Raw genomic sequence first — 12,380 nt, 5'->3', positions numbered from 1 at the left:
TGTGACCCCGGGTTTCCCCCCCCCCCCCCCCCCCCCCCCCGTCTTTATTTTGGAAGTGATGTGGTGACCTGCTCTTTGTTAAACTGACTTTTCAGGCCTGACTGACTGAACGGTCCACAGGATAAAGATCTCAGTGTAAACAGGTTTCCCTCGGGCTGCCAGTAGAATCAGGATGTTCCAAATATAAACTGGAGCCAGTATTTCCAACTCAAAAAAACCTGTTGTCTGTCTGTCTGTCTGTCTGTCTGTCTGTCTGTCTGTCTGTCTGTCTGTCTGCAGGTCAGAGTGATGGAGAGGGCAGAAGAAGTGAGTTATATAGACACACACACACACACACACACACACACACACACTGCTGTCAGGTTTCAGGTAGTTTCCCTTTCAGAGATGTAAACTAAAGCTCAAGTTTCTGAGACATGAGCAGAATCACCTAAATATTTTATTCACAGCAGATCTATATGACGGCCATTGTGCTGATTATCTTAAACTTTCCCGAGTTTTGATGGAACATGTATAGGCTCAGATTTTATGTGTTGAACTTCTTAAATTAAGTTCAGAAAGAAATTTAAAGCCTGCCATTGTACATCACCCTCATTTACATTTGTAAAACAACCTCTGTCTGAGAAATTCAAATTTAAAGTCGTTGGAAGAAATGGAGACAGTATAGAAATAAATAAATAAATAAAATATGTGCACAAAGTATAAAAAGAAAGACCATCTACTTTTATGAAGGCCTGAATAAGGCTCCAACTGTAGACTGTAAAATTAATGGATGTAGCAAACATAACTAGGGATGGGTACAGAAACCTGGTATTAACAGGCCCTGGGACCAAATTATTAAAGACGTAGTATTGATAAGCTCTGAAGTTATTGGTTCTGCTATCAGTATTAGAGAAACTCAGAAGATAATTTCTTGTTTATTTAGGTTACATAAACATTATCTTGTACAGTTTTTATCTCCCCAACTCCATTTGTAATTTGCAATAAGATGATGACATTCGTCACTGATGCATTTTTGCTCTGCCTGCTGCATGTGTGAGGGGCGGGGCCAGTGCTGCCACTGTGTCACACACTCGACAACTCCTGTGCATGTGAGGGCAGAAACATGAGCAATCTTTCGAAAAACATCTAGCAAGAGTGCATGACATACAGACGGGGAAATGCACCGTGTTCAACTGCCTAGCTCGTAGTTTGTCTCCCATTACCTCGTCCACCTCAGATATGTTACACACCATAATAGTTAATTGTTCAGGTTTCTGAGGTTTCTTCCTTTTTCTCCTTGTTAAAGGGGTTTTTGGGGAGTTTTTCCTGATCAGCTGTGAGGGTCCAAGGACAGAGGGATGTCGTCTGCTGTAAAGCCATTTGAATTTGTGATTTTGGGCTTTTTAAATAAAATTGAAAATTGAAACTAAATTCAAAACAATGCTGTAGCAGAACGTCAATTTATATACTGTACTTACATACAGAGAAAGTAAAGCAATATTAATTCTCTTGAACCCCCTCCCAAACCGATAAGTACCGGATCGATAAGCAGTATCGGTAAGTGTAGTAGTATCATTAAAATCTTAACGATACCTATTCCTAGTAACATCACTCATTGGATTATGGACTCTAGTTTTACGCCTCGAGTTTGGAGGAGGAGAGAGGGATGGATCTGACTCATAGACTGTAGCGACGCTTCACACAGTCAAAGCAGCCCCGCCCTGAAATATATGTAACTTTGGGCCTTGATAAAATGTAGACAGGTGAGTTATATAAATATTAACCCCCCCGCACAGTCGTCATGAATGATGAAACTAGCTATAGAGACCCAAACTGTTTTTGCACCAGGCTGTAAACATGTTTATTTCTGCTGTGAAATTGGACATTTTAACATAAGGGGTCTATGAGGATTGACTCACTGCTGGAGACAGCCTCAAGTGGCCGTTCAAAGAACTGCAGTTTTTGGCACTTCCGTGTTGGCTTCATTTTTCAGACCTGGATGTTGTCGTTTGGCAACAACCAATTATTATTCTCATTGTTATATTTGCTGACGTTTTCTCATTGAATTTACTGTAAATTTGCTTTCCATAAGTTCACTGTACCTTAAGAAGTGGAAAGCTCACATTTGAGAAGCTCATACCATGAAAAGCATCTTTACTCTTAACAATTACTTTTACAAATAATCACCTATTAAATAAGTACATCTGATTGAGATTCAAAGCAGGAAAGTGTTTATAAAACTCCACACTGTAACTTCAGAGGCCTACATTGTGTGTGAAACAAAAGTTATACATGCACACACACTGAATGAATATCAGTCGTGCTCTTGGCTGTGAAAGCAGGTCATACTTGCAACTTTCTCACACGTTTGTGCACAAATTTAATTTGGCACGCAACAAAGGTCCCGGGGGCTCATTCCACGAAATGAACGATGTGTTAACCTTTTGATTTGCAATGTGAGATCATTTCTCCTTTTATTCATTTTGAAACGTTGTGCAGATCAAAACAGAAACCGTACTTGCAACCCGTGCGTGAGCCTGTGAGAGCACTGCAGGACTCGTCAGTTTTTCTGCGTTTCAAGGGTTTTGCACTGAGCTGTGCAAAAAAGGCCTTCTCCTACTTAGTGTGCTCCCTGGAGTTGGAATAATCTGCAGAGCATAATACATTTTAATAATCTAGTCCCCCTTGAAAACTTTAAAGCTGTGTTAAAAGTCCATATAACTGAGCAGTGCACCTGCTTTATTGGAGCTGGTTTTAGTCTCCTCTTTGTGTGTTTGATGATTTTATCTGTCTGTTTTGTTTTGTTTCTATTTTAACTGTAACTGGTGTTGTCTTGGCCAGGTCTCCCTCGGAAAAGAGATTTCCATCTCAAGGGACTTTCTGATTAAATGAAGGTTAAATAAAAATTAATAAAATAGAAGTTTTGTGCAGCTGTCATTTACAAAACATGACACTATGCACCAACAGGCTCCTCCCTGGAATCAAATCACAGTATACGTCTTAACATCCACCCTCTAGGTGGAGATTCATCACGATATGTTAGGTTAAGTTTTCGCCGGCATTGGTCTGTTTGTTTGTCTGTTTGTCTGCAAAATAACTCAAAAAGTTCTGAGCAGATTTTGATGAAAGGTCGATAATGGGACAAGGAACAGATGATAAAACTTGGGTGGTGATCGGTTGAAGCAAAGTGGATAAAATAATAAAATGGCAGGAAATCCGAGGTGCTTGGCGGAGGTCTGCGCTCTCCGAGTGCTTTTCTAGTTGATTGTTTGGATGGCGATACGATCTTCAATCACAAAGTCTGCTACAATTAGATTTTTGCTCGATTCAGTTCAGCAGCCTGCGTTCGATATGCGACGATATCAGTAAATATCCTCATTGTCTTTTTTTTTTTTTTGGGTGCTTGCCATTGTCTACCTGACGCTAGGCCCCCCTAGTACTGTCTGAATGTTTAGGATGAAGGCATGCTTGGACAGATGGTGACGCAGACGTGCCATGGGAGTTTCAAAATAAAGGCGTATCTTTAAGATAATGACTTGTATCAATGTGTTTTACACCCCGACTAACCCCGAGATATTTAACTGAGGTGTTTTAAACACGTTCAGAAATGGTGATGTACAACTTCAGGGTTTGTAATTACTTCTGAATATAATTATATCACAAGCTTTAATCCTCTTGACCCACATGATACTGACTGAACTGACAGTTCACTTCATCACTCGACAACATCCAGAGAAAGTTCAGCACGTTTGTATATTTACAGACTTCATTGTTTTGTCCCTCAGTGTTTCCGTACCCTGTGCCCCCCATTGAGGAGAATATGTTGGATGAGGGGAAACTGCTCAAACCCTGGGACACCAAGAAGGTAAAAGCATTAAAAGATATAATATTTTTGTGTTTTATTATCTCTAAGCAGTGTTTTAATACATAATATACAGTCTCTTTGCAGATTATTTATCAGTATTATTATCAGTTCTTTAGTCAGCAGCTGTTAAACATTTAGATTCTTGGCAGGTGTGTTAAAAGTTTTAGTGTAACCTCAAACTGAAATACAGAAACATCATGTGATCGTTCTAGTTTTTATACTCTTATTTTTTTAATTTTATTTTATTTTATTCACAAAAAATGTCTTTGTTTAAAAAATGCAATGTTTGGGGCGGCAGTAGCTCAGTCCATAGGGACTTGGGTTGGGAACCGGAGGGTCGCCTGTTCGAGTCCCCGTCTGGACCAAAATATGGAGCGTGGACTGGTGGCTGGAGAGGTGCCGGTTCACCTCCTGGGCACTGCCGAGGTGCCCTTGAGCAAGGCACCGAACCCCCCAACCGCTCGGGGCGCCTGGGACACCCCCTCAGCCCCCTCACCCTGACATTTCTCCACTTTGTGCATGTATAGGTCCTGTTTGTGCATGTGTGTGTCTTTCAGACCTGTGTGTAATTGACAAGTAAGAGTGAAAACATTGAATTTCCCCTCAGGGGGATTAATAAAGTAAATAAACTTAAACTTAAAAAATAAACTTGACCTTAATTCTATCATTCAGTGTGTGAGAATCAAGTGTGTAAAGATTTTTTTTTTTGTTATTAAATCAGGGGTCCATAATTACTTTTTATACTGGTTGCACTGGTTCGCCTAACTTTTTCATTTAGGTGCACCCAAGAGTTTTCACCGCAAATTTGGAGCAGCAGTAATACATTTTAAGCTTCTTTTTTTTGGCAGTTCCCATACACACTGGGGTATAAGGGGACACACAAGTCACGGATCAGTGCAAATTTGTTACAGCGGAGAGAAAAAGAAACGCCTAAAAATCCGTTTCTTACAAACAGAAGTTTAATTGCCAAAGACAGACACGATCCTCCTGCTGGAGACTGACGTAACATTTTGTCCACTGGCGACTTTGGTAAACTGTTTGGGTCATAAAACCAAAATCATTGTGTTCATTGCACTGAACAAACATTGAAGAACACTTTCCCGAAAGGCAACGGGTCATAAAACTGAAGAGCATCTCTTATCATGTGATACTGCAAAATCAAACTTGCTCATTAGGGGGAGAGTTTCGATTAGTTCTGGTGTAAATGCCAATGCTTTGTGCCCAAAGGCTGCTTGAAAGCAGCGGGGATAGCGGTTTCCTTTCCTTTTTTTTTTTTTTGTTATTGTTTTTTTACTTATCCAGGTGATCGGCACACCTGGGTGATGCCACTGAATGTGCATTAACATGATGGATGTGTTTCCATTCACATCCTCTACAACGTATACACAGCTCTCTTTATGTTAGCTAACTTGGAAACCTTAAGCAGGTCTTCCTGATCCACCTGCTCCATTGGTGGTGACTACATGTGCTTTTTCACATGTTGTGCTCATTTCAGCATATGTTTCCACAGCTTTCCATACTTGGTGCTGATTAACTTTGTTTGCACATTACCAGCATCAAAGCAAGCGGTGTGGTGCAGCCAACAAAATGGATTAGTTGCACTAATTGCCTTCTGGAGACTGGATGAAATATAAAAGCACTTCACACTCTTCACACTGATTATGTATTTAAAGAAACAGAAAGAGAACTGATTTTTTTTATTTTTCTCTCTCCAGTTGCCTCTTCTGACGTCCCGACCCAAATCCTGTGAAGTTCCTGGTATCAAGTAAGTCTAACACCACTAAACACACACATGCATGCTTTATTCATACCACATCGCACACCGCATGATGTCACATTTCTTTGTAGTGGCCTGAAATTCGATTCATCCTTTTGTGCCAACACAAAGATTGTGTCGGGGTTCTTTTACTTTTGAACCCCTGCAGGTAGTAATTAGTTCCTCTGCTGCTTCTGTTTTCCTCATCTTGAACTGTTAAGAAAACCAGACAGCATCATTTATTCACTGTTCTCCTCAGCCTGTAACAAAGATCATCAGAGTACTGTGAAAGCTTTGGGGCACTCATGCCTTAAAAATTAGGAAGAAAGACGTTTAATTATGAAGATAACGAAATGGGAGGAGGGTTTATTTAAGATTCAAACTGCAGTTAAGTATTTATGGAGCAATGAATTATATCAGACTGCTTCCTGTGATATTAATGCTGAAACTACCAGATTAAATTTTCAAACGATCCCCTCCCAGCTTGTTTTAATTCCTGGGTAGATCTTAACGTCCTCTGTTTGCTCTCAGCATCTTTACGTCCCCGGAGCAGCCGTCCACGCCGGCTCACGGCGTCCCATCGGCCCTCAACACCGGCGGCTCCCTGCCCGACCTGTCCAGCCTCCACTTCCCCTCCCCGCTGCCAACACCACTTGACCAGGACGAGCCGGGCTACCCAGGATCCTCGTCTCTGAGCGGGGGGAGCAGCACGGGGAACCTGGCCTCCACCCTCACTCAGCTGGGCATCAATGCCGCCAACGCACAGGGAGGCAACGGCAACTTTCACCACCACGCACCAGGTACGTGCAGGCTGCAGCAGTGTGTGTGTGTGTGTGTGTGTTGGCTTATTGATTCCCTAAGATCCAGGCACACGTTAAGATTGTTGAGCTGATTATTATGAGTTGTGTGGCTCGACTGATCAGAGTAAGGTGCTGCCGAGTCCGTTGCAGTCTGGTTTAGTTTTACGGTCTGGAGATAAATTCATACAATGTCTGGTGTTTAAAGCAGCAACAATCAATATTTAAATCATATCAAATGTATTAAATTACTGACAAGTTCAACATAACAGTTTTATGCAACATAAAAGTTTGCTCGTCACGTGATGAAATTACATTGTATATCACACTCGCAAACCTGTTGCTCTTCGAACAGGTCAGGCAGCGAGCCGCTGTCTCACATTGACCCAGCATATAGGAAATAACACTCTTCTTTAAACACTTTCATTCAGGGCTGGACAATATATCAAAAAATATTATCACAAAGGTCTTTTCCATGTTAATCAATATTTATATTTCTCCTGATGTATAATTTGATAATGTTGCCAGTTTGAAAAATATCATGATAATAACCAAAGCCTGAGGGAACCACAAGTTTCATTAAGTAAACTTTAGAAAATAGTTTATTTTGTATTAAAATAAATATCTTAAACATTAACCGTGCAAACATGGCTTGGTTTAGAATATATTTTGAGATAAAATTATATAATAAATAATGCAAACATTTAACTTTGCAAACATGCTTTATCTGCTGTAACAAAACAGCACCTTTTCAGGTGATTAAACTGGCCGACATCCAGAATTTGTAGAACCGTAGTTACATCGCTAACTCTCAGTTTGTTGTGTTTCCTGTCTTGGTTGGCTTCGATTGACGGCATATTTTGCAGATCGTTTTAATCTGCGCTTTGTCGCTTTTGACTTCCATATGACAGGTGTGATGTAGCTTTTTTTGTCTACAGTTTCCTCAGCTTTGAAGGATATCACAAGTTCACTTTCAGCACTTTAACATAACGAGCTCTGTGTGTAAAAGAAACCAGATGTGGATTAAAAGGAAGCAGCAGGTGACTGGGCGGCAGTAGTTCAGTCCATAGGGACTTAGGGTCGCTAGTTAAAGTCCCCGTCCGTACCAAATATAGTATGGACTGGTAGCTGGACAGGTGCCAGTTCACCTCTTGGTCACCACTGAGGTGCCCTTGAGCAAAGCTCCAAACCCCCCGCTCCGAGTGCCCGTCTATGGGCAGCCCCCTCGCTCTGACATCTCTCCATGTAATGCCTGTGTAGGTCCTGTTTGTGCATGTGTGTGTATTTCAGACCCGTGTGTGTTTAACAACAGAGTGAAAATTTTTTATTTCCTCCTGGGTGATAATTACGTCTAATCTAACATGTATATTGTTGCACTTTAATAACCATGCCTAATTCGTGGAATTAGTAGATTAGATTTTTTTTTCTTACTGGACTGACCTTGTTAAATTTAGCTTTCTGTTTGTCTTCACTCATATATTAAGGGCAGGTCAGATATGCACGTGGACTTGATAAAGAGACTTACATGGAGAAACCGTCCTGTAAGCAAAGAGTCACTTTTCAGTTCCTCCAGCAACAGTTTGTAGATTCTGTGTGTCCTCAGGCAAGACACCGAGCTGCCTGGCTGCTCAGTTGTTGTAAATCTGTCTGACCAAAGTCTCAGCTAAGTAGCTAATGTGAAGGTTAGCAGAGGAAGTATGTGGGTGAGAGTGGATGAGATGAAACGAAGGGGGATGTACGGCAGGGCGATGTTCTAAATTTAGCCTTTAGAGAGAGAATGAGGGAGGGATTTTTTTTTCGCGGGCGGAAGTGGAGTCGGAAAATGTAGCCGTGTTTTATCGTTTGTGAGGTGACTGAACCAACCGCAGGCAGGAAGCTGCAGTCAGCTCAACCTCAGGCTGCAGCCTGACTCTCCAAACCTGAGTGTGGATCAACATGGTGTCTTTATAAGACTGTAAACCAGATGGGCAAAGTGTCACCTGCAGCCCCAGGGGGAAGCTGCAGACCTCACGTTGTCAACTTTAAGTTTGGATTTGAAAGACAGATGTCAAACTTTTTTTTTTCACTTTGAAAGAGTGTGAGAATTTACTAGTTTTCAGTTCCCCTCTGAAAACACTGAGGTCATGTCACAGTTTCCACATTTAACTGGCGGTAAAAAAGAAAAAAACACCTGCTTAGAGTCATTTTTCCTCTCCAAAATAATAAATACACAGCTCTCATTATCCGGTTTGTCCAACAGTCCAACACCTTGTTCCAGATTTACTTAGTTAATGGCCAGCTTGACCTCGAATTGGCTGTAGATATTAACAATCTCCAGAGGATTTCCCTACTTTTCTTATTAATGTTAATTAAACTCTTGTTAAATTGAACTAGTCGCCTCCTGGGGATGGACAGCCTGGGAGTGAAGTTGTTGGAGGATAAAAGTAAAAACGACAGACTTTCTTTGACTCGTAACCCCACGAGTCAAAGAAAGTCTGTTTTTACTTTTATCCTCCAACAACTTCATCGTCCACTCTGTAAATCCACCAGCAAACCGACTGACTCCCAGGCAAGTTAACGACTGTCAGACTCAGGACTGTGCATCCTCCACTCCTAAAGTGCAGCTGCAGGCCAACAGTAAGTTATGATATGTCATCTTAAAGGTGTCTCATGAAAGTAGGCGGGGGTTGGAGAGAAAAAAGGGAGAGTACCTGCACCCAAATCTTGTAATGGTCGAGAAAACCCTGCTGTTTATTCCGGCATCATGTTGACTAACACGTTTGTGACTTGCTTTGTTTATTAATGTGCATGTAAACATGACGGACTATATCGAGGTCAGCAAAATGATGGAGGTCATGTTCATATATCATATGATAAGTCAGTAACTGCACTTTATTATCTGTTTGTTTATTAGAAGTAATATCGTTTTAGCGATATTCCACTTTGGCGCATACTTTCAGCTATATTTGGGCTCTGTGTCTTGTTCCTGGTTTCAGTCTGAACCAGGTCAGAAAGAAGACATGAGACGCAGATTGTGGATGAACCTGACCTACTGAGGGTGTATAAAAAGAGGCAGAGCAGGGAGGTAGTGTAAGGTAAGGCAGCTTGAGGAGGTGCAGTGAGTGATGGCAGGAGGGTGTGTTTGGGGACAGAGCTGATGTTTTCACCTGCTGAGATCACCTTGGGACGAGCTGAATCCCCAAACAGTCTATTTTAAACTGAAGCCACAGAGACAAAGAGAAAAGACTGTACTCCTGTGCAGCTCATCAGTCAGTGAAGACTCATGTGAAGAGTTTTGTTCCATAACAAGAATATGTTTTTTTATTTAACAATAAATTATGACTAATTTTCCAGAGGAATTGTGTCAGTATAGTCACCGTTGAGGTTTGTACTGTTAATTGAAGTGTAGCAGTAATTAAAGGTGACTAACTGATTCATGACTCATTAGAATGAATCATGGAGTTATTTCGTGACTCAGCTGCTTTCTGTTGGCGTATTTCATTATTCATGTTGTTGGAGAGCTTCATCGGGTCGCTCGCCTGATTGTTTAAATGTGTTTTTCAGAGAATTGACTTTTACCTGCTGATTTTGGTTGTGATGTACAGTTTTATATTTCATGGTGTGACTCTTCATCATGTTTTCTTCGAAAGGTGTAAGATGCAGTCGGGTTATCTCAGCCTGCCGTACAAACTGAAAGAGTTTTTTAAGAGACTTGGCTGTTGATCAGTCAGTGTGAGGGTCTAACAAAAATTTGCTGTTGTGTTGTGGGAAGTAGATAATCCAGTTTTTCCCGGTTTAATATAATTTTAAATGGAATATATTTGTGTCGTGGGATGTCTGTCTGACAAAACAAGCAACTCTAAATGCTCAGACACACCAAACCAGCATCAAAGAAGTGGCGGTGATGAAGGCCGACTGTTGGGTCAGCTCACGTTGCCTGTGTCTCGGCCAAAAAGTTGCACTTAGGCCCCGTTTATACGACGATTTCAACTGAAAACAGTAAACTTTAGTTGCGTTTTGGCCGATCGTTTACACGACAGCAGCGTTTTGGGTGCCTGAAAACGCAACGATTCGAAAACGGGTTCCAGAGTGCAACTTTTTGGAAACGGCGGTGTTTTTGTTTTGGTTTGTAATCACCGTGTTGTAGAGGAAGGCACTTCGGCGCAGGCGCATGGCGTCATGCCGTGGTGTTGCTTTGCAAATTTACACTGCCACCCATTGGCCTGGCGTGCATACTACAGCGTTTCCAGTAGATTTTGCGGCTCCGTGGAGATCGTTTCAATAACGTCGTCATATAAACGCAGAAGTTTTTTAAAACGCAAAGGACAGACTTTTCCTTTTTCAGAGAAACTGTTGTCATCTAAACAGCGCCTTAAACACACTGACCAGCAGTTCCCAACTGGTCCAGGCACGATTTCTTCCAAGTCATTAGTTCGAGGCCCAAACAGTTTAATACATTCAGCATCATACTTGCATTTGGCCATGTTGTTGAGCTAGTTTGTTGTCTCTGTCAAGTAGCTGTCCTCACTCTACATTATGAAACAGGTTACCACTGACACCAAGACGGCGTTGTCGTGTAAGTGTGGTGCCCACCCTCTGGTTCCCCTTGGTTAACATCGTTAGCTCTGTCAGCACTGTTGCCATTGTTGAGCGCTGTTTATGGAGTTAGCCCCATTAGCTGCTAGCCGCTAGCTCAGCCACCTCCATGTTGAGAACCGTGTGCAGTCAATTCATAAGCTCTGAATACAACATAGAGCCACTTTAAAAAAGCCCCACAACAGATTTTAATCACAGTTTTGCTGCTTTTGTCTGTTATACATCGCTGTAAGCTGAATGTGTTTTGGGTTTTAGACGAAACAAGATTCATGATGAGCATTTTTCATTATTTTCAGACACTAAACTTGAAATAAAAATCCTTATTAGTTGCAGCTTTACATTACATTTTAGTTTTAGGAACTAAAAACTAAATCAGAGAATGGTTTTGGATCCACTCTGTGACTGTTTCCTGTGTTCTGGATCTCCCGACTATTTAGTCTTTAGTTTTTATGACATGTTTCTATTACCGTCCCTGTCTCTGTGGACACTGAGAGTACAGTTGGTTTAATAGTTTTTGTTTTGCCTCCTCAGGTCTCCTGGCGTCTCTACAGAGCACGCTCAGTAACCCCTCCCTGCAGTCATCACTAAGCAACCCCAACATCCAGTCATCGCTCAGCAGCCACTCCTTCTCCAACTCTTTGAGCTCCGCCTCCCTGCACTCGTCGCTCAGCAACCCCTCCCTGCAGTCGTCCCTCAGCTCCTCCCCGTCCCTTCCCTCCTCCCTCAGCAGCCAGTCGCTGCACTCCTCCCTCAGTAACTCCTCCCTCCAGTCAGCATCCAGCGGTAACCCTGGCTACAACAGTGGCGTGGGCGGCTCCAGCTCCTGCTCTTCCTCTTACTCGCCACTGCTCAGTGGACAAGGCCAGCCGTCGCTCAGCACGTCGCCACGGAGACGGGCACAGCTCTCCCCACTCATCCTGCCCATGGGAGGGGAGTCGCGGAGGCATCACTCAAAACAGTTCTCCCCCACCATCTCCCCCACCCTGTCCTCCATCACACAGGTAACGACTACACATCAGTTAGAGGGTCTGTTACCTTCTTCTCTTTTCTCTCTGTATTAACCCTTGCAACACACAAATAAGCCACATTACCGAGTTAGCAATGAGTGACAGAAAGAGAGAACCCACTTTTCAGCCAAGACAAAATTTAAGTACAGAAATGCCAGAGATATGTTCAGCCCCGTTCCACCAAGCAGTCCAGTTCGGTTCAGTTCGATTCAGTTCAGTTCAGTATGCTTTTTTTCCATTTCCACAGTAAAAGTTGTGGATGGTACCAACAGAAGCGTTCCTTAGCGTCCCCATGTTTGGTCCCCCCTCTGTTGGGGTACCTAGCACACAGATCTGGTACTAAAAGGTGGAGCTGTGAACCCTGCAGTCTGATTGGTCAGTAGAGGACGGTCACTCTG

General features: G+C 42.4%; 1 protein-coding gene across 3 annotated transcripts in view; it reads left to right on the top strand.

Moving 5' to 3' along the window:
• LOC126391496 (CREB-regulated transcription coactivator 2) overlaps positions 1 to 12,380 on the top strand; it is a 72,701-nt gene that overhangs the window by 37,634 nt on the left and 22,687 nt on the right. For 2 of the 3 annotated variants that reach the window (XM_050046330.1, XM_050046328.1), the window contains 5 exons: positions 280 to 306; positions 3,768 to 3,847; positions 5,563 to 5,612; positions 6,135 to 6,403; positions 11,507 to 11,976. In XM_050046330.1, the coding sequence (XP_049902287.1) occupies positions 280 to 306; positions 3,768 to 3,847; positions 5,563 to 5,612; positions 6,135 to 6,403; positions 11,507 to 11,976 (896 nt within the window). The remainder of the gene's footprint in view (positions 1 to 279; positions 307 to 3,767; positions 3,848 to 5,562; positions 5,613 to 6,134; positions 6,404 to 11,506; positions 11,977 to 12,380) is intronic. The other variant, XM_050046329.1, reaches the window with a different exon arrangement.

The sequence above is a fragment of the Epinephelus moara genome, chromosome 6 (genome assembly GCF_006386435.1).
Source record: "Epinephelus moara isolate mb chromosome 6, YSFRI_EMoa_1.0, whole genome shotgun sequence".
Classification (NCBI taxonomy): Eukaryota; Metazoa; Chordata; class Actinopteri; order Perciformes; family Serranidae; genus Epinephelus; species Epinephelus moara.
The sequence above is the reverse complement of the archived record's forward strand: the minus strand, read 5'-3'. Positions and strand labels throughout refer to the sequence as shown.